This window comes from Bidens hawaiensis, unplaced genomic scaffold (genome assembly GCF_021521415.1).
Source record: "Bidens hawaiensis isolate Kalapana, Puna unplaced genomic scaffold, B.hawaiensis_p1.1 tig00022311_1, whole genome shotgun sequence".
Classification (NCBI taxonomy): Eukaryota; Viridiplantae; Streptophyta; class Magnoliopsida; order Asterales; family Asteraceae; genus Bidens; species Bidens hawaiensis.
The window spans coordinates 124,858-148,239 of NW_027493467.1; the positions used below are offsets into that span (position 1 = coordinate 124,858).

The 23,382-nt window shown below is 35.1% G+C and overlaps 2 protein-coding genes and 1 pseudogene across 3 annotated transcripts; 1 reads left to right on the forward strand and 2 right to left on the reverse strand.

The window, feature by feature from the left end:
- Positions 1-3,368: 3,368 nt before the first annotated feature.
- Positions 3,369-7,520, reverse strand: LOC143565275 (uncharacterized). Its single transcript, XM_077052290.1, has 7 exons — positions 7,153-7,520; positions 5,774-5,909; positions 5,368-5,449; positions 5,033-5,208; positions 4,804-4,941; positions 4,580-4,719; positions 3,369-3,727 (listed from the first exon to the last, which is right to left on the reverse strand). The coding sequence occupies exons 1-7, from the start codon at positions 7,268-7,270 to the stop codon at positions 3,504-3,506; spliced, it is 1,014 nt and encodes a 337-aa protein (XP_076908405.1). The 5' UTR covers positions 7,271-7,520; the 3' UTR covers positions 3,369-3,503.
- A 1,607-nt stretch (positions 7,521-9,127) lies between these two features.
- LOC143565262 (V-type proton ATPase subunit c''2-like) lies at positions 9,128-11,354 on the reverse strand. The gene is made up of 4 exons (XM_077052279.1): positions 11,179-11,354; positions 10,998-11,075; positions 9,610-9,780; positions 9,128-9,464 (listed from the first exon to the last, which is right to left on the reverse strand). The coding sequence occupies exons 1-4, from the start codon at positions 11,307-11,309 to the stop codon at positions 9,296-9,298; spliced, it is 549 nt and encodes a 182-aa protein (XP_076908394.1). The 5' UTR covers positions 11,310-11,354; the 3' UTR covers positions 9,128-9,295.
- A 7,177-nt stretch (positions 11,355-18,531) lies between these two features.
- On the forward strand, positions 18,532-23,171 carry LOC143565277 (plastidic ATP/ADP-transporter-like; annotated as a pseudogene). Its single transcript, XR_013141033.1, has 5 exons — positions 18,532-19,437; positions 20,455-20,710; positions 20,790-20,933; positions 21,502-21,849; positions 22,659-23,171. The product of XR_013141033.1 is annotated as a plastidic ATP/ADP-transporter-like (transcript).
- Positions 23,172-23,382: the final 211 nt, after the last annotated feature.

Sequence of the window (23,382 nt, forward strand, 5' to 3'; positions counted from 1 at the left end):
CCCCCTCCCGCCCTTGTGCGGGATAGTTCCCGGCTTCGCTCATTCCTTCAGGTGACACTGAGTGATTGAGAGCTAAGTGCCTTGTGCGTGTAGCCCTGCTGCGCGGGTGGCCTTCCCTGAAGGCTTGTATCCGAGGCTGCGGGTACAGGCGGAGTCCTTCACCATCGGGAGGCATTTCCTGCGGGACCAGCTTGCGTACTGCGCGTAAGGACGTCACGTCTCTGAGCATGGTTGGTCCTGCGGATCCAGTTGGTTTCTGCGCAGACGTCCCTCTTCAAGGTGAGTCTTGCGGGTCCAACTAGGCTCTGCTGGGACCTACCTCTTCATGGCGCCATCCGTGGGAAATGCCTAAGCACTAAGCATATTAATTCAAACTAATAATCATCCCTAACTCAAACATCAAAAACTTAATAGTTGTACATTTAGCTTATTGTTTTTATTATAAGTTATGATAGTTAAGCTTAGTTTTAATCTGTAAGTTATAAATTAGGATGAGCATGCATACATTTCAAATCTAGAAAAAAAGGTAATAAAATACAATTGTAGTACCTCATGTTTGCATCCCAAACATGACTTTTGGCTGTCACCATTCCGCGTTAACCATCCCATGAAAATCCATCTTCCCTAAAAGGGAATTAATATCATTATACTATGAATGATTCTTCAAAAAAGCTAGCTAATCCAAGCCTTAGCCATTATTTTAATGTTTACCTATTTCTCTTTCCTCTAAATCAATTGGTGTGTGTATCAATTGCAACAATACCATAATAGACAATTCAAATGCAATTACCAGACGCCATGTCTCATGAACTCAAAATTAGGGCAAAATTGGATACACAAATAGGTGAAATTTTAAAATGAAATGAAATGAATTAATAACCTGGAATTGAATTGACGAATTAAAGATGGTGTCTGCGATGGAGAGAGAGAGAGAGAAACGGGAGGTCAAGTCCGGCTTGCAGTGGCGCGATGAGGTTGTCGGTGTCTTAAATCTGATTTTTAACCCTAGCTGAAGAGTGAAGAAGAAGATTGAGTTGAAGCTGTGTTTGAATCTGGAGAGAGAGAGAGAGAGAGAAGGTATAGATCTGTGTTTGAAATTTGAATTGTAAATGGGAAGAGAAAACTAAGCAGCCAGCTTTTTGTAGGGTTTTGAGAAAGAAAGGGACGTTAGAAGTGGGAGACGTGGCCTTCTATATTTTGAACACAATAGCAAATTAAAGGTGAGGCTGACACGTGTCCCAAATGAATGTGGGGATGACACGTGTCAGAACCTGTTTTCTTTTATTATATATAGAGATTATAATTACAAAATGAGTATTTCTATATATAAAATCTTAATGCAAAACTACACACTTGCATACGAGGTAAATATACGTGTGTGTATTAATTTCTTTTTTGTTTAGGTAAAAACCAATAACATATAAATGAATGAAAAAAAATAAAAAGTATCGATTAAAAGTGATTTTCATAAGTTTTCAAGTATTTTAGTTGTTTAATTTGATCCTAAAACCAAGCATGTATAATTATTAAACTATTAAACATTTTATTTAATCTAATTTAAGTTTCAGACAGAGCAAGAGCAATGTTTAGTTATCAACTTGATGGAACATCACACTAAAGAAGAAGGAAAAAAATAAAAGTTTAGTTGTGTATGACTTTTCATAACTAAAAGAAAAATAGATATTGCATGTAAATTTAATGCCTGCTTATCAATTATCATAAATTCATGCAGCATATACAGGGCCGAAATTATCGGTTATTGACTGAATATTGAGTAAAATAAAAGATGGCAAGTTGTAAATGTGTAATAAAAAACTAAGCAGCCAGCTTTTTGTAGGGTTTTGAGAAAGAAAGGGACGTTAGAAGTGGGAGACGTGGCCTTCTATATTTTGAACACAGTAGCAAATTAAAGGTGAGGCTGACACGTGTCCCAAATGAATGTGAGGATGACACGTGTCAGAACCTGTTTTCTTTTATTATATCCAGATATTATAATTACAAAATGAGTATTTCTATATATAAAATCTTAATGCAAAACTACACACTTGAGTACGAGGTAAATATACGTGTGTGTATTAATTTCTTTTTTGTTTAGGTAAAAACTAATAACATATAAATGAATGAAAAAAAATAAAAAGTATCGATTAAAAGTGATTTTCATAAGTTTTCAAGTATTTTAGTTGTTTAATTTGATCCTAAAACCAAGCATGTATAATTATTAAACTATTAAACATTTTATTTAATCTAATTTAAGTTTCAGACAGAGCAAGAGCAATGTTTAGTTATCAACTTGATGGAACATCACACTAAAGAAGACGGAAAAAAATAAAAGTTTAGTTGTGTATGACTTTTCATAACTAAAAGAAAAATAGATATTGCATGTAAATTTAATGCCTGCTTATCAATTATCAAAAATTCATGCAGCATATACAGGGCCGAAATTATCGGTTATTGACTGAATATTGAGTAAAATAAAAGATGGCAAGTTGTAAATGTGTAATAAAAAACTAAAAAACTTTGGAAAATTTGCTAAACGAAAGGGAGGGCATCTCATGGGGCCCACGTAACAGTCATTATGCCAATACAAGAACAAAACTCTATGACGTAATACACTGTATCATACAGATCTCCAAGCCTCCAACCATTAAGTCACAAGTAGGAAGGACTGTATGTAAAAATAATATAAAAAATAATATTTCATTTGATCAAATTTTATTACAAAATATTTTTAATCGTCATAAACTTGTAGCGTCGCATGGAAAAGTATTTTGTAGTTATAAAATATATTGCAACACGAAGATCATAATAATTATGGGTGCAAACGAGTCGAGCCACTCAATATCAGATCGATAATATACTACGAGCGAGACAAGCTTTATCGAGCCTGAGTTGAGCTTTGGCTTTAGTTAAAGCTCGTTAAGTTATCAAGTCTTAGCTCGAGGCTTGATTGTTGATCCTCGTCGAGTCTTAACGAGCTTTGTGTATTTTTTTTTATTTTCCAACTTTTTTGGACTTCTAAAATTCTATGTGTTAATTTCACACTTCACAGCAGAGCTCTGGCTTGTTTAAGTATTGCAAATGAGCTCGAGCCTAACTTAGGCTCGTTAAGGTTTTTCTAAAAATATATTTAAAAATATGTTACTTAAGTTCATCAACTGTAAACAAGCAGACATGAAATTTTGTGTCAATTTCATCAACTGTAAACGAGCCAAAGTTTGAAAAACAATTCACAAGCCAAGCTCGGGCTTTAGAAAATGAGCTCTCAATTTTGGCTCATTTAGTGTCTAATAAATGCATTATGACATTAGTAAAAAACACATTAATCAACATATTGCAAAACAAAAACTAAACAAGCAAAATATTTATAAAATCCACAAGCAGTGTCTAATTATTTCAAAGAAAAAAAAAGTGACAACATTAGACTTACAAAAGTAGAACAAACATATATGATATATATGTATTGTATGCATCTAGTTAACAACCAACCAACCAACCCATTTTACTTACTCCCTGCCAACTTTCACATCCTCCAACTTTGTGCCAATTTCATCAACTGTAATGGGCTTGCTTGGCCCATTTGGAACAACAGGGCTTTCTTTCTCCTTCGGATTCAAAGGCCCTGTTTGCCATATTCTTATCGTTCCATCTTCCGACCCGGATGCGTACGATTCACCTCCTGGCGAGAACCTCACGCAATGGACCGGGCCATGGTGACCTTTGTTGCACCCTACAATATTATTCACAAATTACATCCCATCAATGTCAAAGGTGCATCAATGGGCTAAAGTGCAAAAAATAACCAAAAGAAGAACATGCTGAACGCGTCGGGTCAATCGGTCCAACTTCACCTATACTGCCATACAACCTCCTAAATTGTTTTATTCAAAGTTTTAGGTAAGGGAAGATACTATATTAAAAATAAGCATACTTTTTGTATTTTCTTGTAAAAGTCCCTTAATATTTTTTCATACATAAAGTCCCTTCACATGTTAATTTTTTTTTATATTTGAAATTTTTACTTATTAATACTACGTGAGTAAACAATTGAGATGAATTAATGTTTTAAATTGGACATGTGGCAAGGCAAACACCGTTCAATGTTCGTCTTTTCTTTTCCATTTTTTAATTCAATAAGTTGATAATAACAAATAATCTTTAAAAAATAATAAAACAAAAATACATGAGCGTGTTTGACATAACTCAAAATAAAATAAAATAAAAAACTAAAAACATATAAAATGTTTTGTATGAATTTAAAATCGTTAAAAAGTTATTGGCAAACGACTTTTTCGTTGTCATGATGTAAATTGTCAAATAATGTATTTGTGATCGCAAAATCATAATTAAGATATTCTTTTTTACAAATTTAACATGTTAAGAAACTTTTATCCCAACAGAACAGAAAGTATGTTGCTTTTGTGTGCAAAATATCGTTAATGGACTTTTACGAGAAAAAACAAAAAGTATGTTGGTCTTTTTATGGTATTTGGCTATTTTCCCATTAACCATAATGCGTAGCTAATGTTTTTAAAACAAGGTGAATACAAGAATATCTAGTAAAAATTATCAAAATGCTTACCAATTTCTTCACCAGTGTTGAAATCAAATAAACGAATCCACATATCTTCCCCTCCAGCAATAAACTTATCACCCAACTTTGGTTCCAAAGATGCGGATTCCACATTACAGGGCATTTCATAACTTTTCACCAAGCCAAAACTATCAAATAGAAATAAAACATCAATCAAAGTATACACACATTATAAAGTAAAAACTATGAAATAATGGATTGAAATATATTACTGGTTTGCATCCCAAAATTTGACAGAAGAACCATCTGCAGTGGTTATATAACGCCCATCCTTGCTGACCTCAGCACTGGTCACAGGTGATCTTGTTTCAAGAGTATGAACCATTTTCCCACTTCTCACATCCCACAGCCTGTTAACATAACAAAATGATCACATAATGTTTATTTGCACATTTGCCAATTGTCAAAAGTCAACACATGTTTAAATGTTTAATAACATACCTTACTCCTCCAGAATCCGAGCAGGAACTTAATATTGTTTGGTCACTGTGGAGCCATGTAACAGTCCTGATAGAGCCTGGAGAATGTTCAATTTCTCTTGGAGGCGCCTCGGGTCGGTTTAAATCAAATATGCGAAGTATTTTCTCAAAACCACCAGTTAGCAGAAAATGCGTGTCCTGTAAAAGTATATAAAAGTTGTTTCTATAGATTAACGATAATATCATTTAAATAAGTAAACAACTGCATTTGCAGGTACACTCTATGACTATAAATGATAAGAAAAAGGAACATCTTCAGTTATATATCCAACAGCAAATAGAGAAAGATGAATCCACCTCAGAAAAGGAACAAGCTCGAACAATGTGTTTGTGGTCAAACGAATGCAGTACATCACCGGTTAATGCATCCCACAGCTTCCTGAATAAACAACACACACAACAACAAAAGCTGTTTTAAATCATCATGTAACTCAGTTTCACCTTTTAGACACTGTATGCAAGAAAAATGTTTCTTTTCCGTTGTATGTAACATATAACCTTCAATGGCATGTAAAATAGATAGATGGCACACTACCAATGCCATGTCAGATAACTTTTTTAACTGCTACAGAAGTATACTACATGCAATGTATATAAATAAAATCTTTTTCTTGCATACAATGACAAATAGGTGAAAGTAAGATAATTTCAGCAAAAATCAACCAAATAATAATAATAATAAACGCAGAACTTCATCACATACGCTGTGAAATCAGCAGAAGCTGATGCAGCACGTAGAGCGTTTGTATCTAAACAGCAACTCCAAACAGCACCTTTATGCCCCTCAAAGGTTCCTATCCAGTCTCCAGTTTCACCATTTCTAAGCATGGGAGTTGAATCTGATTCACAAACATAATAGTATAAGTAACAATTCATATTATTATGGTATTGAACTATTAATTTTACTAGTGTTGTAAACAAGCCGAAACCTAACAAGGTCTTGTTCATGTTCAACACCTAACCGAACGAAATTTCTTCTTTGTATACATTCATTGAGGAAAGGAACTTGTTTGTGAACAGTTCACGAACACAAACAAACAGACACATTATTAACACAAACAATGGTTGATTTGACTATCCGAGAATGGTCACTGGTCAGCGTCAACCTCGGTATCAAAAGTGTGACGAGGCGACAAGGTCTAGAATCGAAGCGCAAAAGCACAAGCCTTTTTGTACACCGTATGCGAGGCGGAAAATATTAAACAAATGGTTTATATATTTTCTATAGGTTTCTAGACATATTTACTCACTATTTAGACACAATCAAAGTTTATATATGATTTAATAAATATATTGCATATATGTACAGCCTAAAAAGCTTGCTATACAACATCCTGATGCACAAAATATCACAGTGTACCAGAGCCCTTTTCAGGGCGTCTTCCGTACATACAACGCGTTAAGTCGTTTGAAGCCACAAACTCGATGTGCCTCGCGCCTAGGCACGCTTTTTTTAACCAAGGCATCACTGATTCGTTTTGACTACCATATTTGTGTTGGCATTTCTTCTTAGGCTATGTGTAGTGGAGGGGCTACAAAATGTGACGCCCAGTCAGCAAAAAGTGGGTTTTTGTTTTAGGGGTGTAATGGTGTTGTAGCCCCATATACATATATATGTATATATATCACACACACACACACTATTATAATATATATCCCCCCCCCCTTTATTGCCCATTTTGTCGCACGGGGGGCGGTGTCCGTGCCCCTTATCGCCCCCGCCGCCCAGTACGCATAGCCTAACAATCATATACACATGTTAATTATACATGTACAAAATCACATCATACGTGTATACTTTTTTGTTTTATAGAAAATAAGTTTGCTTAAATTTGATTAGAAAAACCTTAAATTAACAAACATAAACAAACAAGCATAGATGCACACATTATCGAACGATCACAAACACAACTGAATGAGCATAGCCTCTATTCGTGTCCTATCGAAACAGTATTCTGTTCGTTTACCGCTCTAATTTTAGCTCACAACATCACAATCATATACTTTGAACAATCTGCATATAACTAACTAAACATCCAAATCAATCCAATAGCTAACGGATCAAACAGAAGACAAGCAAACCTTTACTAGCACTGATTAAGAAGAATCCGTCAGGAGTAATCGGACTGTAATGCAAATCGACTACTGGCCGTGAATGACCGTGGCACACCAAAGGCACAGCTACCTTCTTCTTATCCATTATCAATCACACCAAAACCCTAATTATTCTATATCCTTCGATCGGATCACACAAAACCCTAATAATAACAGATGATACTGATTGATGATTGCTGAATTCCGATAACGAGATCGTAATTGTTATTATTATTAATTATGTAAAAGTAAAAAAATTAAAGGAAAAAATAATAGGAATTGAAAGATAATATTATTATTAGTATTATTAATATTATTATTATAGACTACTGCGAACAGGGCTAAGCGCAAATCTGCCATTGATGTTGTTTCTTCCTTTTATAGGTCCATCACTCGAGATTCAATTTCATTTCTTTCCGGATGGTGGTCCCTTGGGTTTTTTAATGTTTACACCTTCAGTCCTTCCGGTTGTAGAATATACTAGTACTTTTCGTTTCTCTTTTTAGTTATTATATAGTTATAACTGGTGTTATAAAAGTCGTTAGTCGAGCGGTTGGGTAGGGACTAGGGATTAATCAGATCGAACTTTAATGTATCATTTTCGACTTTATATATACAAACACACATTTTAATATGCAATATTTGGTTTTATACATACATAAACACATTGCGGGCGGAAAAATCCTTGAATCTCGTCGGAAACCGCTGGTTTTTGATCGAATCTTGCCGGAAACCGTTACTTTTGGTCGAAATCTCGCCGAAAACGGCTCATTTTGTCGGAAAATGTCGGTTTTGGCCGGATTTGACCACTGACCAATTAAGTGGCCGACTAGCGATTGGTCGGGAATTAATCAGCGCCTAGTCGGGATTTTTGCAACACTGGTTATAACTTAACTGTGATCGAAACGAACTTAAAGCCAAAGGTACAGTCGACCTTTTTGAATATCGCTTTATGAGTTGGATTCAGTTATGGTGTTTGTCATATCTAAATCGAACCGAGTGTCATCAATTTGAACAAATTTAAAATATTAATCATACTTTTGCTTCCTCTATCTTCGTAATACTGTCTATGAGTTATTATCACCGTCATCAGGGATGTTGGTGGGTAGTTCATATGTTTGAATGTGCTTGTTAGATATGACTTTTTTTTGTTAAATATTTTTTTCCACATAAAATCTCCTAACACTTGCAATGATTTGAACTCATCACCTATATTTTATTGGACAAATACAGTCATTTTAGGTTGGACGGAGTGCTCTTTGAAAGCTTCATTCGGAAAGTAAATTTGGATTAGAATTGCAGAGGGAGGGGTAGTGGTCCTGCCCTCCCGAATCTCTTTTCCCTGAATTCTTCTCCTTCTCTTTACATGTTCTTCTCCCGATCAGGGCATTCGTACAGAACCTCACGAAAGTCTTTTGAACCAATTTGTTGACATGGCGGCTATCATCCCGTGGACACTCCCACCACCCTTAGAGGATCCACTTTGAATGATTATTATCTACTATTTCCATTGGCATGGAAACCAAAGTTTTTATAGTGAAGGCTCAAGTCAATTGTAGAGACTAGGGAGTAATTCATCAAATGTACAAAATTAAGTCATGACATTATGAATCACTTTTTTATGGTATTAGATCCTTGCCTACAAAATCAGTTTAAAATCTCAAATGTGTTCAAAGTTAAGTAAACTCTGAATCTTATTTTATCTATTACATACATGATCTTCCAATATTAATAGCCTTGATTGTGAAAATGATTGTAAATCGAGATGGTTTGTTGTAAAGCACACTGTAACACGTTAACGACATAGTGAACATATATTTTGATGTGTTAACAGCTTAACGCAACACAACAACTTGATATCGATACCATCAAAATCATTTCTTTGCTTCCCATCAGTTATTTATCTTCGTTTAGGACGCGCTATAATTCTTCAAACGATCAGTTTAGTGAACTCTACCTTCAATCACTTAGAACATTTAATAGATTACAACTCATAAATATTATTTGTCATTAAATCCATAGGTTCATAAGTTTTAATTAACTGGACAAAGAAAAATACAAACCAACACGGGACAAATATATATATAAAGAAGAAACTAATGAATAATTACGCATACATGATCGATCGATGTCACACATTAGTCGGCCATGTTGCTTGAGCAGACATTATGATCCCAACGATAACTCCAAACAGTCCAAGCGCACTTCCAAATATTTCAATTACCAGGATTTTCACAAAAAGCGACGAGTTTTGTGCATCTGATAACGCGCAGCTGCTTCCGATGATACCAACACATAACCTGTCATCCAAATAAAACAATAAATTAAACAGGCAACTCAACCGCTCATTAAAAATGCACCGCAAAAATGCGATGTATAACCCAAATGGTGAGTGCTGACATGGCGTTTTGCGATATATAGAGGTAAATAGATAAAATAACATACCCACAAACAAGGTTTGCAAATCCAACAATAATGCCTGAGGCGAATATTGCATATCCTGCTCTGAGGGATTCTGGATCATATGTCTTTGATGATGGCACACTCTCTAGCTTTGTTTGGAGAATAATTGCCACGATGACTCCATATATAGCAACGGCCTCACAGAAAATCACACTGAAAACGCATCAAATATATAGACTACTGAATTAGGAATCTATTACAGTCGCCTTTGACTCTCAGAAGATTATATTGCATGTTTTGTTCTGGTCGGAAGATTATAAATTTATAAGTTTTAACTCCACATAAACACTAACTTATTCCAAAGTCCAAACATCAAGTAATTGGTAGTAAGCTAATAGAAATATATATGCATACTGAAAGTAAATAACTCAGAATATAATATGCGCATTAGCTCTACTTGTTTTTACTTGATGGCATTTTATAATCATGTGCACTTTCTTCCTCTGAAAGTTGCATATTCTAACAGAAGAACAGGTTCCACGATAGATTGCTGATGCTTTTAGTAATTACAATTACTAGTGTGATGAAAATTTGGCAGAATCAAACAAGTGGCACATAAATTGATTTACAAAAAATTCAATGATCATATATAAAGAAACAAAAATTAAAGTTTATGATATTACGATTCTTTGAATTCTGTAGTAGAATCACAAGCTACTCTAGATAAAAGCTCGAAACAAGCCGAGCCCGAGCTCAAGACTCGTTGAGAAAGCTCATTTAGACCAAAACACCGAGCATTTTGTAATTTTAAATTTTTAACTCTTTTGGACTTCTATGGGGTGTTTGGCCTAGCTTATATTTTTTTAGCTTATGCTTATATCCTTACACAAATAAGCTTCTTCAAATAAGCTAAAAAACCATCTTCACACAAGCTTCTTCAAATTAGCCTATATAAGCTAATAAGCTTAAGCTAAAAAAGCTAAACCAAACACCAAATTAAGCTTATTTTATATAAAAAAGCTATAAGCTTGGTTAAAAAAGCTACGCCAAACACCCCCTATGTATTAATTTCACGCTGCACAACCGAGCTTGAGCCAATCTTAGGCTCACTTTAAGGTTTTCATTCAAAATAGATATGCATATAGTTAAAACCATATATAAACTAATTAATAAATAACAAACTAGCTGAGCCCGTGCTTGAATATTAGACTCCTGAGTTAGCTCGAGCTTTAGAAAAGAGCTCGAGCTCAAGCTCTCGTAAGTCAAAACGAGCCAAGCTCAGGCACGGCTAGACTCGTTTACAACCGTAATTACAACTCTTCCATTAAACTTAATTAGCAATTAAATCCTTTAATTCATACAATAATCAAATCAATAGATCACACCTTACATATAAACCCATCAAACTCTAATTATTAAAAAATAAGTACCTGATCAGATTCTTTGATGTAATCCGTGGAGCTTTGATAGCAGCACCGATCAAGCTACTTCCAGTAATATAAATCCCCCTGAAACCACAACAATATTATTATTATTACTATACACAATTAACAAGATCAAATTGAACATAGAAACCCTAGGTAATAATAATAATAATAATAAGATTCGAACCAGGCGGCACCGAGAACAGAGACGCCGATGGAAATTGCAATACCGATGGAGGCAAACGTGTAGGGTGAGATCTTGACTAAGGCTCGAGCCCATGAGCTTGATGCCGCGGCAATTACTGCAGCCTCTGACATCTTTAGATGCGGATGATGATGATAGTTGTGATGAGAGTGGATGTGATGTACTTGATGAAGTTATCGGGTTGGTTTTGAATCTGGTTTTAACGGGTCGGGTCACTGGGTTGTAATGTTTGGGCTTCGTTAAATACAACTTATGGTTTGGGCTTCAACCCAACCACCCATATATAGAGGTGCGTAAATCGGGTTTTTCAAATGCCCGGTTCCGGGTATGGAACCGGGTTCAGGTATTACCGGGCACTGGCAAATTGGCAATACCCAAGTCAGGTTCGGTTCTGGGTATTTTCTCTAAAAACCATACCCCATGTATCAGGTTCGAGTATATAACCGGGTATGTAACCAGTTCCAGTTTTTTGGGTATTACCGGGTACAAATAAGTTCCAGTAGCTACCTATGGGTAGGGTCGGGTATTAAAAAAACCAGTTTTGGGTTTGGGTTTTTTGTGCACCTCTACCCATGTACTCCTTTCTAGTTTTAAATCTACTTAAAATGTAAGGGAAATTTCCCAAATTATCCGCTCTATAGAAAGATATTTCAATTTTGCCCCCCTGAATTAGAATTTCCATCTATGTCCATCCATGTGATATCGCGTCGATGCCCCCGGTGCTTGAAAGTAGAGCTGGCGCGTTTGTGATCCAATGATATCACGCCATGTGGCCGAAACTCGTCGTCCCTTGCATGTCCCACGACGTGTTTCGGCCCACGTGTCGTGATATGGCTTGATAACAAACGTGCCGGCTCGAATTTCAAACATGTGCGTCGACGGGATAGCATGTGGACAAAGATGGAAATTCGAATTTCGAGGGATAAAATTGGAATAAATTTTCCATGAAATATACTTTGTTTATCAATTTGACAGTTTTAATAAATTAAATTAAGTTTAATAATGATTATGAATGAAATAATAAAACTTACAAGCAAATTCGAGTGTGAATCTATGATGATAAAGCTATTGGGATTCTCTTGACAATTAATGTGAAAATTAGAAGCGCCGATGGTTAAATTATTAATATGAATTATTATCGACCAATAAAACGTAGTTTAAATTATAATGATTCAGTTGGCTAGGTGACGGTAGAAAACAGTCAAAGGGAAAACTATATTATCGACCATGCGATTTGCTACTTGAAAACTCACAGGCCCTTCTAATACCGTCCTTAGAACGTCTCAAGCTTCTTGTCATAATTATTGTGTTTTAGCTTCCAACTTATTTGATTGAATAATCATCTAAACAAATGAAGTGTACACGCTTCTTGGACGTGGACGGTGGACTTGTAAAAAGTCAAAAGGAAAACTATATGGCCTCAAGAAGTCAATAACATACATACCACATTTATTTTGGCCAATGGCACGTGCATCTTAGTGTCCACAAAAGATTCATTGCACCACCTCTCCACTTGAATATATCCAACTAGTGATTTACCCGGGACATTGTGACGGAACAGAAAGGTAAAATCCAGACGGACGGTGTTAAACCCAAGTGTTGAGACGGTAAGTCAATCTGAGTTCGGCTAGTTTTGGTTATGTGCGTTATTGTACCGGAACTAAACCGTAATTAAATATAAAGTTGAGGTGGACCAATCATCAATGAGTAGCGTCGATCGGTCAAACTCGAGTGTTGGTGTTGATCCGGGGTGTTGAGGCGGTAAGTCTACGCTAATTCGATCAGTTACCTTCACATTCGTTACGACAATGGAACTAAAACAAAAAAAATGACATTCGGTCATTTCGTTACATTCGCTACGGTACTATAACTAAAAGAGAACACGGCGAGTTTAACGAATTTGGTCGGTTTCCGACTCCGTCACGCTCATTACGATACTGGAACTAAAAAACCAAAAACAAAATCGTCATTTTGTCGGTTTTCATTAAGTTCGTTGTGAAACAAAACAAATAATAAAATTTTGCACCAGTTAGGGGCCGCAAAGTCGCCCAATAGGGTCCTTACGCCTTGCGGCACCAAACCTTTTAGTTGTATATAGTAGTAATAGTAACTCTTGAACTTGATCAAATCTTTTAAGACATTCGTAGTGGAGGGGTTTAGAACATTTATTTTCATGTCACGTCAACGTTACATACACACAAAAGCTTATTTCAGATTTATGCATGGTGGTTAAACTTTGAAGCTCATTCTAATTATTAAATATTGTTTAAACTAATTAAACATGATAAATTAAAAAATGGAGAGATATGATTGGTCCATTGACCAACCCTTTTGCCCAAACATCATCGTGTGAAAAACATGCATACCAAAAAATGATGGAAAACAACCTATGCGTGTACTCGTGTTTGGATGTTTTGGACACAAAAAGGGGTGGAAAACGCGTCCCCCCCCCCCCCACCCCCACCACAAATGTATATTGGTAAATAATTGGTGATAAATACAACTAAGCTTTTGTTGTATTATCATAAGATCTAATACCTGCTAAAAGGTAGAATATGTGGCAAAAAAAAAATTATGATTCCATAACGGTGTAATATGCTATCACATTATCGGCTCAGTTATGTAATTCCTCGTTTATGTCTGATTGTATTGTTTTGTGTTATAGATATGTAGCTCATTGTCATTTCGCCTAGATAGAAATTTAATCCACAAACTAATGACTTATAATAGTTGTTCAAATCATAAGCTATATGATGTTGATATTTGTTCACGTTTTAGTGTTTTACAATAATTCAAACGCAAGTCAACCAGCATAGATTTTTTTCATTCGGTGACTGTCGAAGCACGAGATGAATCTGACCTGATCCATGACGATGTTTCCACGGATTTCGAGATGAACGAACCACGTCTTGATCTTCTTCTCCGGCTGGTTGGGATCTGCAATGACTTTTTGGGGGTGTGGAGGTGACCGCTAAGAAATCTCCAGGATCTCTTGTTCACAGACACAAAAATATGGTGGTGGCTCTTATTGAGAATAACCAACCCCTAATAAGGAAGTGGAGACCTCCTTATATAGGGAGCCTCATGGCCACCATCATGGTACCCTAATGGGCCTAGCCCAGTTAGGGTTACCTCCACAAAACCCCCTCAGCCCAATAACATTGTATTAGTCCATATAATAAAATAAGCCAAACATAATAAATTTAGGGTCGTAAAACCGGGTTTAGTACCATACCCCTACAGTGACCAATAAATATGAGTCGGTAAACACGTGTTTTTTCTAGTACAATAAAGCTTACGAGACAATATTTATATATTAAATAAAATAAAAAAATAAGTTAGACCAAAATATCACGTCCAACAAAAAACCAAATAAACTTTAAACTGAAAATAACAGTTAATAGGTCAGGTCAAACAAGCAACATGCAAATTCCGTTTCAAACTTTAGACCATGTCATTTTGATTTTAAATTCAAACTAAAAGAAAAAACCATGTTCTTGTTATTTCCATTTTCACATTTTCATGGAGTGAGAATCAGATTTTAGGTTAGCTAATATGGTTCATTTATTAAACGGATATTTGGACATGACACGTTTGATGTTAACGTGTTAACCCAACACAACCTGTTTAACATTATTGCTTTGTTGTCGATTTTAGCTTCTATTTAGTTTTTTTTTTTGTAAAAGTTTCTATTAAATTTGTAACGGTTGAGTTGTCAAAAGCGAAACTTATACTCGAAAATGAACATTAAAGGAGATGACTCAAAATACGACATCAACACGACACGATTATAAGTGTGTCCATGTTAGATTTTGACATCTTTGACACAGTAAATATATGAATCCATTTAGGTTCACATGCTTAATCTGTTGACATGAAATACTTCAACATGTTAACTCGTAACTCATCACGATAACACCCTAATTATTTGGTTGTTATCTGCTTATGATCAAGTTCTAATATTGTTTTAACCAATCAACTATGAGTATGATCATGTCATATATATCGTGATTCTCAAATCAAATTAATATAAAAAGACATTCAAATAACTTCAATAAGTCATCTAAGGCTATGTGTAGTGGAGGGGTGACTTCGTCATGTGACACCAGTCAACAAATGATGTGTTTTTGTTTTAGGGTTATATGTATATATGACACACACACACTATTATTATAATAATATAACATAACGAATAGCAGGCGACAAGTTCTCCCCCCCCCCTTTTTATCGCCTAGGGGGCGGTGCTTGCGCCCTTGTCGCCCCCTTTTAGTCGCCCAATACAGGTGGCCTAAAGGTATACATTACAAGTTGTGGCACATTTACCGATAATGCTACATGAATACATTGTTGGAGTGTTGGTCCTTGATATAACACCAAATTACGAGTTTAAAAAGGTGCCTGCTTTTCTTTATGAGATAGAATCTTGTTTTATTAACCACAAATAAAAAGCTAAAATAGACAACAACAATGATATATATTGCTTCAAACAAACAATAATTGTATTGAAATAATTCTATTGACACACTACCCTATTAGGTATCATATCACCTTTGTAAAACATGTACATGGTCAACTACTCAACCATTTTGATATAAAAGATGGCCATAATATTTAAACATTTGTTAAGGTATTAATCCAAATGTAACAAAAGAAATAAAAATTTGTTTATATACTAAGTTCAACTATCAGACTATACTTTTTGTCTAATTTAGATCATGAAGATATAACATAATTAAGCTACATTACTCTTAAACGTTTGTAACAATTGACGACACACTTCACCCGAGTTACTTTTGTTTTTATATATATTTATTTAGAGACGGACCGTGAACATATCTAGGATCTTGTCTGACATGGTGATATAAATTTTTATATTTCTTTTTGAAGTTTTTAGACCAACAGTCGATTGTTAACTTAAATAAGACAACTTTGTGGTATCTACTCGTTCCATAAACACTTGACACCCTAGACATATAAAGAAAAGCGCAAATTGACTCCTCTATATTGAACGGGCCATATATTCGTTCAAGCACATGGATCTTCTTCAAAAAGAGATTGTTCCTTCAAGTCGCGAAACCTCTACATTGCAGAAGATAAATTCTTTGCCTCCATTCGATACTAGAACGATTTCAACCAGAAAAATCACTATAAATATCCATCCATTGTAGCCACTTGTTCAGCAATGTAAAGTGTAGGCATAATGCTTTGTAATATTTCTTTGTTCTCTTTCACCTTCATATAAGCCACCCCCACGAATACGATTCCAATTCAAACATATTTCCACAAATGTTAACTATCGTCATGGACCATTTTATTTATCTACGTTTAAGATATTAGAGAATGTACAAAGGCACCACAAAGGTCCGAATCTGTATGGCAAATGAACGGGCAAGGTGGTAGTAGACTTCATTGTTGTTGGACAAGTCTGCCAAAGGTAAGTTTGTGATTGCAGACTTGCATTTAGACAAGTTGTGGCATGTGAAGTTATTAAAAATTTAAGATTGTAAGAAAAGTTTGAAATATGATGTAAAATAATATGACAGTTTATGAAGGTGTGTTCTTGCGGGTGCTCTGTAGAAGACCTATCAGGTAGATAGCATACAAGCAATGTTTAGTTTATTTACAGCTTGTAGGTTTTGTATTGTTGCATATGATAACCTTTAAAAAGTAAATTTAAATGAATAATAACCAATAAGGTACTTTGACTATATATTAATGCTACAGTTTAAAAGAGATGTTAATTCACATGCATAGACTTACAAAATCACGTGTATCAACAAATAAAGAGGGAAAAGGGTGGTTAATATGTTTCATTTCATAAACTCGCAGAGTTCCCCTCACATTGCGGCAAAAAAATTTTCTAAGTATAAATTTGGCCTGTTAATGATAGCGGCACTCACTATAACAGCTGAAAGAGAAAACAAAAAATAAACTCGTGACATGCCCAAAAGAAAATCAGCACGCTTTTTACATTGACCGAAACCATAAAACTGAATGCCAGTAGTTGCCCGGCTGTTCCGATATTAGTACAGATGTTGTTCGGTCATAATCAATATTAATTGTTTGTCATGATACATGTACATTATTGACATTCGTATAACTTGCGATACTAAAATTACTCTATTTTAAATACAACTCATTTTCAATAAAGTTTATCACAAAATATCAAGATATAAAAATAACACGGTTGCGCAGATCATTAAGTAACTATATCTATCAATTTTCTTTAACAATTTTACTTTTTAAGTTTAGAAAAATTACCATAAGTTTGTAACTTTTTATTTTTTAATAAAATTTGAAACTATCCTCCATACTAAGAAAGTAATAATGAATATCAACTGTCAATACTGATTTTAACGATCTAATCCCGAGTTACCCAAAAACACTATCAAAAGGGCAATCTATCACTGTGTAAAACCTTTTTAAGTCAAGTTTCTAACTTGAAATCATTAAAATCTCAAACCTTAACCATCACCCAAATTCTGTTATTCAGACCATAACACAAATTGCAACACAAGTCCAAAACTAGGACAAAGTGAAAACGACATGATGAAGGTTACCAACTTCGACCCAAAGTCTTGGATCCAGTCCCCTACGCAAACTTCCATAAATATCTTCAAAGGTAATTATGTCATTTCACTTCACTGGGCCCAAACTCCTATCCTTTCTTCCTTCCACTCACATGATTCTTTTGCACTTTTAGATTCTCAAATAAATTTCTTTCCTTTTCTATTTTCTTCAACCAAATTAACCCAAGTAGAAAGTTTCAAAAAAATAAATGAATAAATAAACCCAAGTAGAGACGCATAGCTGTTTAAAAAGCTCGCGATTTGAAGCTTAGAATTGTGACTCATTTGATAAAAGCTCGAATAAAACTAGTTAAAAATTTTGATTTTAAACAATCAGAGCTGATTTGGCTCATTTTTGTAACCGGGCCAAACTCGTCCCAAGCTCTGCTCGGGTCATGTCTCGGCTCGTTGGCTCTATTTCAGGCTCGTTTAACTTCAAAATCGAGCTAGAGCCTAACTGAACTACCTTGTTTAATTTCGAGCTCGAGCTCAAACCCATCCTGGCTCGACTCGTGAACGTGACAGGGATTCAATTCCCATTTAAACCGGTACGAAGAACATCTAAGGGAAGAGACGAATCAGAACTTTAATCCCGGGTTCGAACCTAACAGGGGTGAGAGCTTGCAGATTCCATCCGAGTCTCACACATCAGGTGGTACGGTGTCATGACAATCAAGAAGTCCGAAATAATAGGTTAACACGTGAAAGCCATCCACGGTTATAAAAAAAGAAAACAAATTCATGACAAGATTTGCAATAAATCAAACCCCATGTTCAAACCCCAATTCCATTTCAGGGTTTCTTTTTAATACTTTCCCAAAAACCCTCATTATCTTTATCTCCAAGATTCTTGAATCCCACTCATAAATCACCTCACAGTGCTCCCAATTCCTTAAAACTCATAAAAAAAATGGAAGCTTTAATACAAACCAAAGGCCTTCTTTCACTCCCATCAAACCCCAAACCCATTCACCTCACACAAAGACTCAAATCCAACCTCCCAAACTCATTAAAACCCAAATCCCCATCTGGGTTTTCAAGAAACCTTGATGGGTATCATAAATTTGGCACCTTTATCACACCCCTCACCTTAAACCCCACAAAAAACCCTAAATTTCATGTTTTCAAGACTTCCGCCGCCGGCGACGGCGGCGCCGCCGCCTCCGCCTCCGCCGGAGATGATTCTCCGGCGAAGCTAATGGGTGTTGAGATATTAACTTTAAAAAAGATTGTACCTTTAGGGTTAATGTTCTTTTGTATTCTTTTTAATTACACAATATTAAGGGATACTAAAGATGTGTTGGTGGTTACAGCTAAAGGTTCAAGTGCTGAAATTATACCATTTTTGAAAACTTGGGTTAATTTGCCTATGGCTATTGGTTTTATGTTATTGTATACAAAGTTGTCAAATGTGTTGTCTAAAAAGGCTCTTTTTTATACTGTGATGTTGCCATTTATTGCTTTCTTTGGGGCCTTTGGGTTTGTGTTTTATCCTTTGAGTGGCTATTTCCATCCAACTGCTCTTGCTGATAGGCTTCTTGAGTTTTTGGGGCCTCGGTTTCTCGGACCGCTTGCGATTTTGAGGATTTGGAGTTTTTGTTTGTTTTATGTCATGGCTGAGCTTTGGGGTAGTGTGGTGGTTTCTGTTCTGTTTTGGGGGTTTGCTAATCAGGTAATGAATGTTATTTGTTTGGTTAAATTTAGGGATATTGGATTTTAATAATTGCTGGTGGTCCCAAATTTAAAAAAGATTGCCAGGGACGATAAACTGAATTGAGATTATTAAAATCCATTATCCCTTAAATTTTTAGTTTCTTGATTGTTATTGGATCATGTATTGATAGGAGATCATGATTTAGTTTATTGCGAGCGTGTTTGGATTGAGTTTGAAAAATGCTTATTGGTGTTTTTAAAAAGACCAATAAGCCAATAAGTTAAAATGTGTTTGGCAGTCACAAGATATTTTTTATTTTGGCTTTTTGAAATGGTTAAAAAACAGTTTTCCAAAAGCCGCAGATCGTGGCTTTTCAAAATGGTTTTTTGAAAAAGCCAAGAAGCCAATAAGCATTTTTCAAACACAATCCCAAACATGCTCCGCAAATGCATTATGTTTTAGCAAACATAAATACAAGACTAGCTTTGAGGAAAATATTATGCATAAAGAGAACTTTTTTTTTTACTCAAAGTTTGTATTTTGGTTGATAAAAGAGCTTATCTTCTTGAATAATACAATTTTTTTATATTTTTTTTATGTATTAGGTAAATGATGGAAAATGATTTCTATCAAATTTCTTACATTAAATAATAACTTTTTCTAAAATTTTGTGCCATTTAGGAGAAAAAAAAACATTTTATTATTCAGAAAGTCAGAAATTATTAGAATACAAATTTAAGGGGCTAACTATTGTTTTGGGCCCAAAAGTGGGCCCAAGCCCAGCTCCACTCTGTTTTAAATTAACTGGTTTGAATTTTGCATGTTTTGTATGTGCTTATGCTATTTCACAGTCTCATATATATGAATCAATCAGTTATATATTAATTTTATATGCAAGATCTAGTATTCAATGTCAATATTTGATGCACATCACTTTGTTCACAAGTCAAGATCACACACAAGAGTTAAAAACCACAATTCGGTGTTCAAATCATATAAAAACTTTTATGACATTTTTACCCTCACGAAACACAGATAACTACCGTGGAGGAAGCCAAGAAAATTCTATCCGTTATTTGGTCTTGGAGCAAACGTTGCTTTGATATTCTCGGGACGTACAGTGAAATACTTTTCAAACATGAGAAAACATTTGGGCCCGGGGGTCGACGGGTGGGCCATTTCTTTGAAATATATGATGAGCATCGTCGTGCTTATGGGCCTCGCAATTTGTGGGCTTTATTGGTGGGTCAACGCTTACGTACCTCTTCCTACCCGCAGCAAAAAGAAGAAGGTAATTCACTAATACACTTGATTTTGTTTCTAATGATGTTAATATTTGATAAATAATTTATATAATTTTTTATTTGCAGGAAAAGGTGCAAATGACTACAATGGAGAGTTTAAAGTTTTTGGCGTCGTCACCGTACATTAGGGATTTAGCTACATTGGTGGTAGCGTATGGTATTAGTATTAATCTTGTTGAGGTGACGTGGAAGTCAAAGCTCAAAGCCCAGGTAAAACGTTAAAACAATCCTTTAACAAGTAGTTTGACTTTTGTGAGTTGACTTTTTGGTTTATGCATGCATAATGGTTATTAGGAATGGAAACACGTGCTACGTTGATTTTTTTTATGAATTAAAATTATATTGCTTAGGCTTGTAAATGAACCAAAGGAACACAAACGGGGCGTGTTCATGTTTGTTCCTTTAACTTTAATCGAACAAATGATTGAACACGAACCGTTAAACGAACAAGGTTTGCTTGTTCGTGTTCGTTCGTTTAGAAAATAAATGTGTTTATGTTTTTTTTATATATGTTCGTTGACTGTACAAACGAACGGTTCACGAACGTAAACAAAGGAATGCAACTAAATGTGGATGAACGGACATAACTGAGCTAAAACCAATTAAACGTAAACGTGAACAAACGAGCTTAAACAAACGTAAACTAACAAACATGAACGAGCGTCAAAAATGACTGCAAACAAATGATCGAGACATCTGTTCATGTTCGTTCATTTAATCTGTATACGAACTTGTGACACTGACTTATGCTAAGTTGCTAACCATTTTGAACTTTCAGTTTCCAAGCCCGAACGAGTACTCTGCTTTCATGGGCGACTTCTCAACCGCAACCGGTATAGCAACGTTTACAATGATGTTGTTAAGTCAATGGATATTCAACAAATACGGGTGGGGAGTTGCAGCCAAAATCACGCCCACGGTTCTGCTTGTAACCGGGATCGGGTTTTTCTCGTTAATTTTGTTTGGTGATCCACTTGCACCAGCTATGATGAAGTTTGGAATCACTCCACTTTTAGCAGCGGTTTATGTTGGCGCAATGCAAAATATATTCAGCAAAAGTGCCAAATATAGTTTGTTTGATCCTTGCAAGGAAATGGCATATATTCCTTTGGATGAAGATACCAAGGTTTGTTATGTCACTTAATGTATTATTTTTGTTTTGTTATTATTGTTAGGGTAAGTTTTAACTTTTAACCAATAATAATCAAGTTTTATAAATGACAGTTTTTTTTAAAGGCACTCAACTTTAATTAGATGTTCAAATCTTGTGATTTTTTTTATAAATTAAGTTTTTTTAAAATTAAATGGAACATATATGAATCTTTGTTACTATCAATTGATGATTTTTTTTAGTTTGACTTAAATTGAACAATTATGAAACTTGATTATTATTTACTATTTAGTGATTTTTTTCATCACTATTACCTCTGACTTCGAATTAAATTTAAAGAAAATAATCACTATGCTAATTTTTAAGTCAATTAAAATTTTTTATATTTAAACACCTAATGAAAGTTGTCCGAAATTAGCATGGTTTTCAGAATCGGGCCAGAGTGACCGGGCGTTGAACCGGCTTAAAGCCTATTGAACCGTTGTCAGACCAGGTGGACGGACCGGAATTTCAAATTTCCATTTATTTTTTTTTCCTTTAAAACCTCATTTTATGATTCATTTTTAACTCTAGACTCCATGTCTAGTGTTCATATTTTATTAAAACTGCAATCACATCAAAATATAAAGTTTTTTTTTTTTTTTTTTTTCATATATAAATACAGCTTAAACTTTATATTATTTATTACGTCATCCGGTTCTTAAATCCGATCCAACCAGTCTGGCCAGTGAAGTTAGTAAGGCAGCCGGCTCGTTGTCCGCTCCGGTTCTAAAAACATTGGAATATTATTATTATTATTATTATAACAGTTAAATCTTTATCAGGTAAAAGGCAAGGCTGCAATCGACGTGGTATGCAACCCGTTAGGGAAATCAGGCGGTGCTTTAATCCAACAATTCATGATCTTGACATTCGGTTCACTTGCGAACTCAACACCGTATCTCGGTGGGGTGCTATTAGTAATTGTGTTGGCATGGTTAGGGGCAGCAAGGTCATTAGACACGCAGTTCACTGCCTTAAGACACGAGGAAGAGATCGAGAAAGAGTTAGAGAGGACAGCTGTCAAGATCCCAGTGGTGTCTTCAAACGAAGACGAAAGTAACGATAACAAATCTCTTGGAAGTTCAACCGAATCATCCGAATCATCGTATCCTAGCAATTCTTGAAGAATAATAAAACATGTTGGCTAGATCAGTTTGGTCTGGTTTTATAGTATTTAAAGTCTTTAATATTATTCATAGTTATCATGTTTACTAGTTTGATTCATCTAAACCTGTGTACAATTTACAAACAGCATTTGAATACTTTAATGGAATTTTATATTAGTTTGCTGTTTATACTTTTTTGTTATTTATTTGAGTGAACTGCGGTTTTCGTTCCTGTGTTCTGCTCAAATCTGCATTTTTAGTCCAATAATTTCAAATTTACGATTTTCGTCTATGTGGTTTCATTTCACTTGCAATTAAACCCGAATTCACTAATCCCGTTAAGTCTAGTCGTTAAACCCATTAGTGTGGCCTTCATGTGAGGGACACATTTGCAATTAAA

Coding starts and splice junctions, on each gene's coding strand:
- LOC143565262 (XM_077052279.1), bottom strand. CDS start 11,309: ATGTCAGAGGCTGCAGTAATTGCCGCGGCATCAAGCTCATGGGCTCGA. Junction 11,076..11,178: donor TCTGTTCTCGGTGCCGCCTG/GTTCGAATCTTA, acceptor TTGTGGTTTCAG/GGGGATTTATATTACTGGAA. Junction 9,465..9,609: donor TTTGCAAACCTTGTTTGTGG/GTATGTTATTTT, acceptor TTTGGATGACAG/GTTATGTGTTGGTATCATCG.
- LOC143565275 (XM_077052290.1), bottom strand. CDS start 7,270: ATGGATAAGAAGAAGGTAGCTGTGCCTTTGGTGTGCCACGGTCATTCA. Junction 5,910..7,152: donor CTTAATCAGTGCTAGTAAAG/GTTTGCTTGTCT, acceptor TTTGTGAATCAG/ATTCAACTCCCATGCTTAGA. Junction 5,209..5,367: donor GAGCTTGTTCCTTTTCTGAG/GTGGATTCATCT, acceptor ATACTTTTACAG/GACACGCATTTTCTGCTAAC.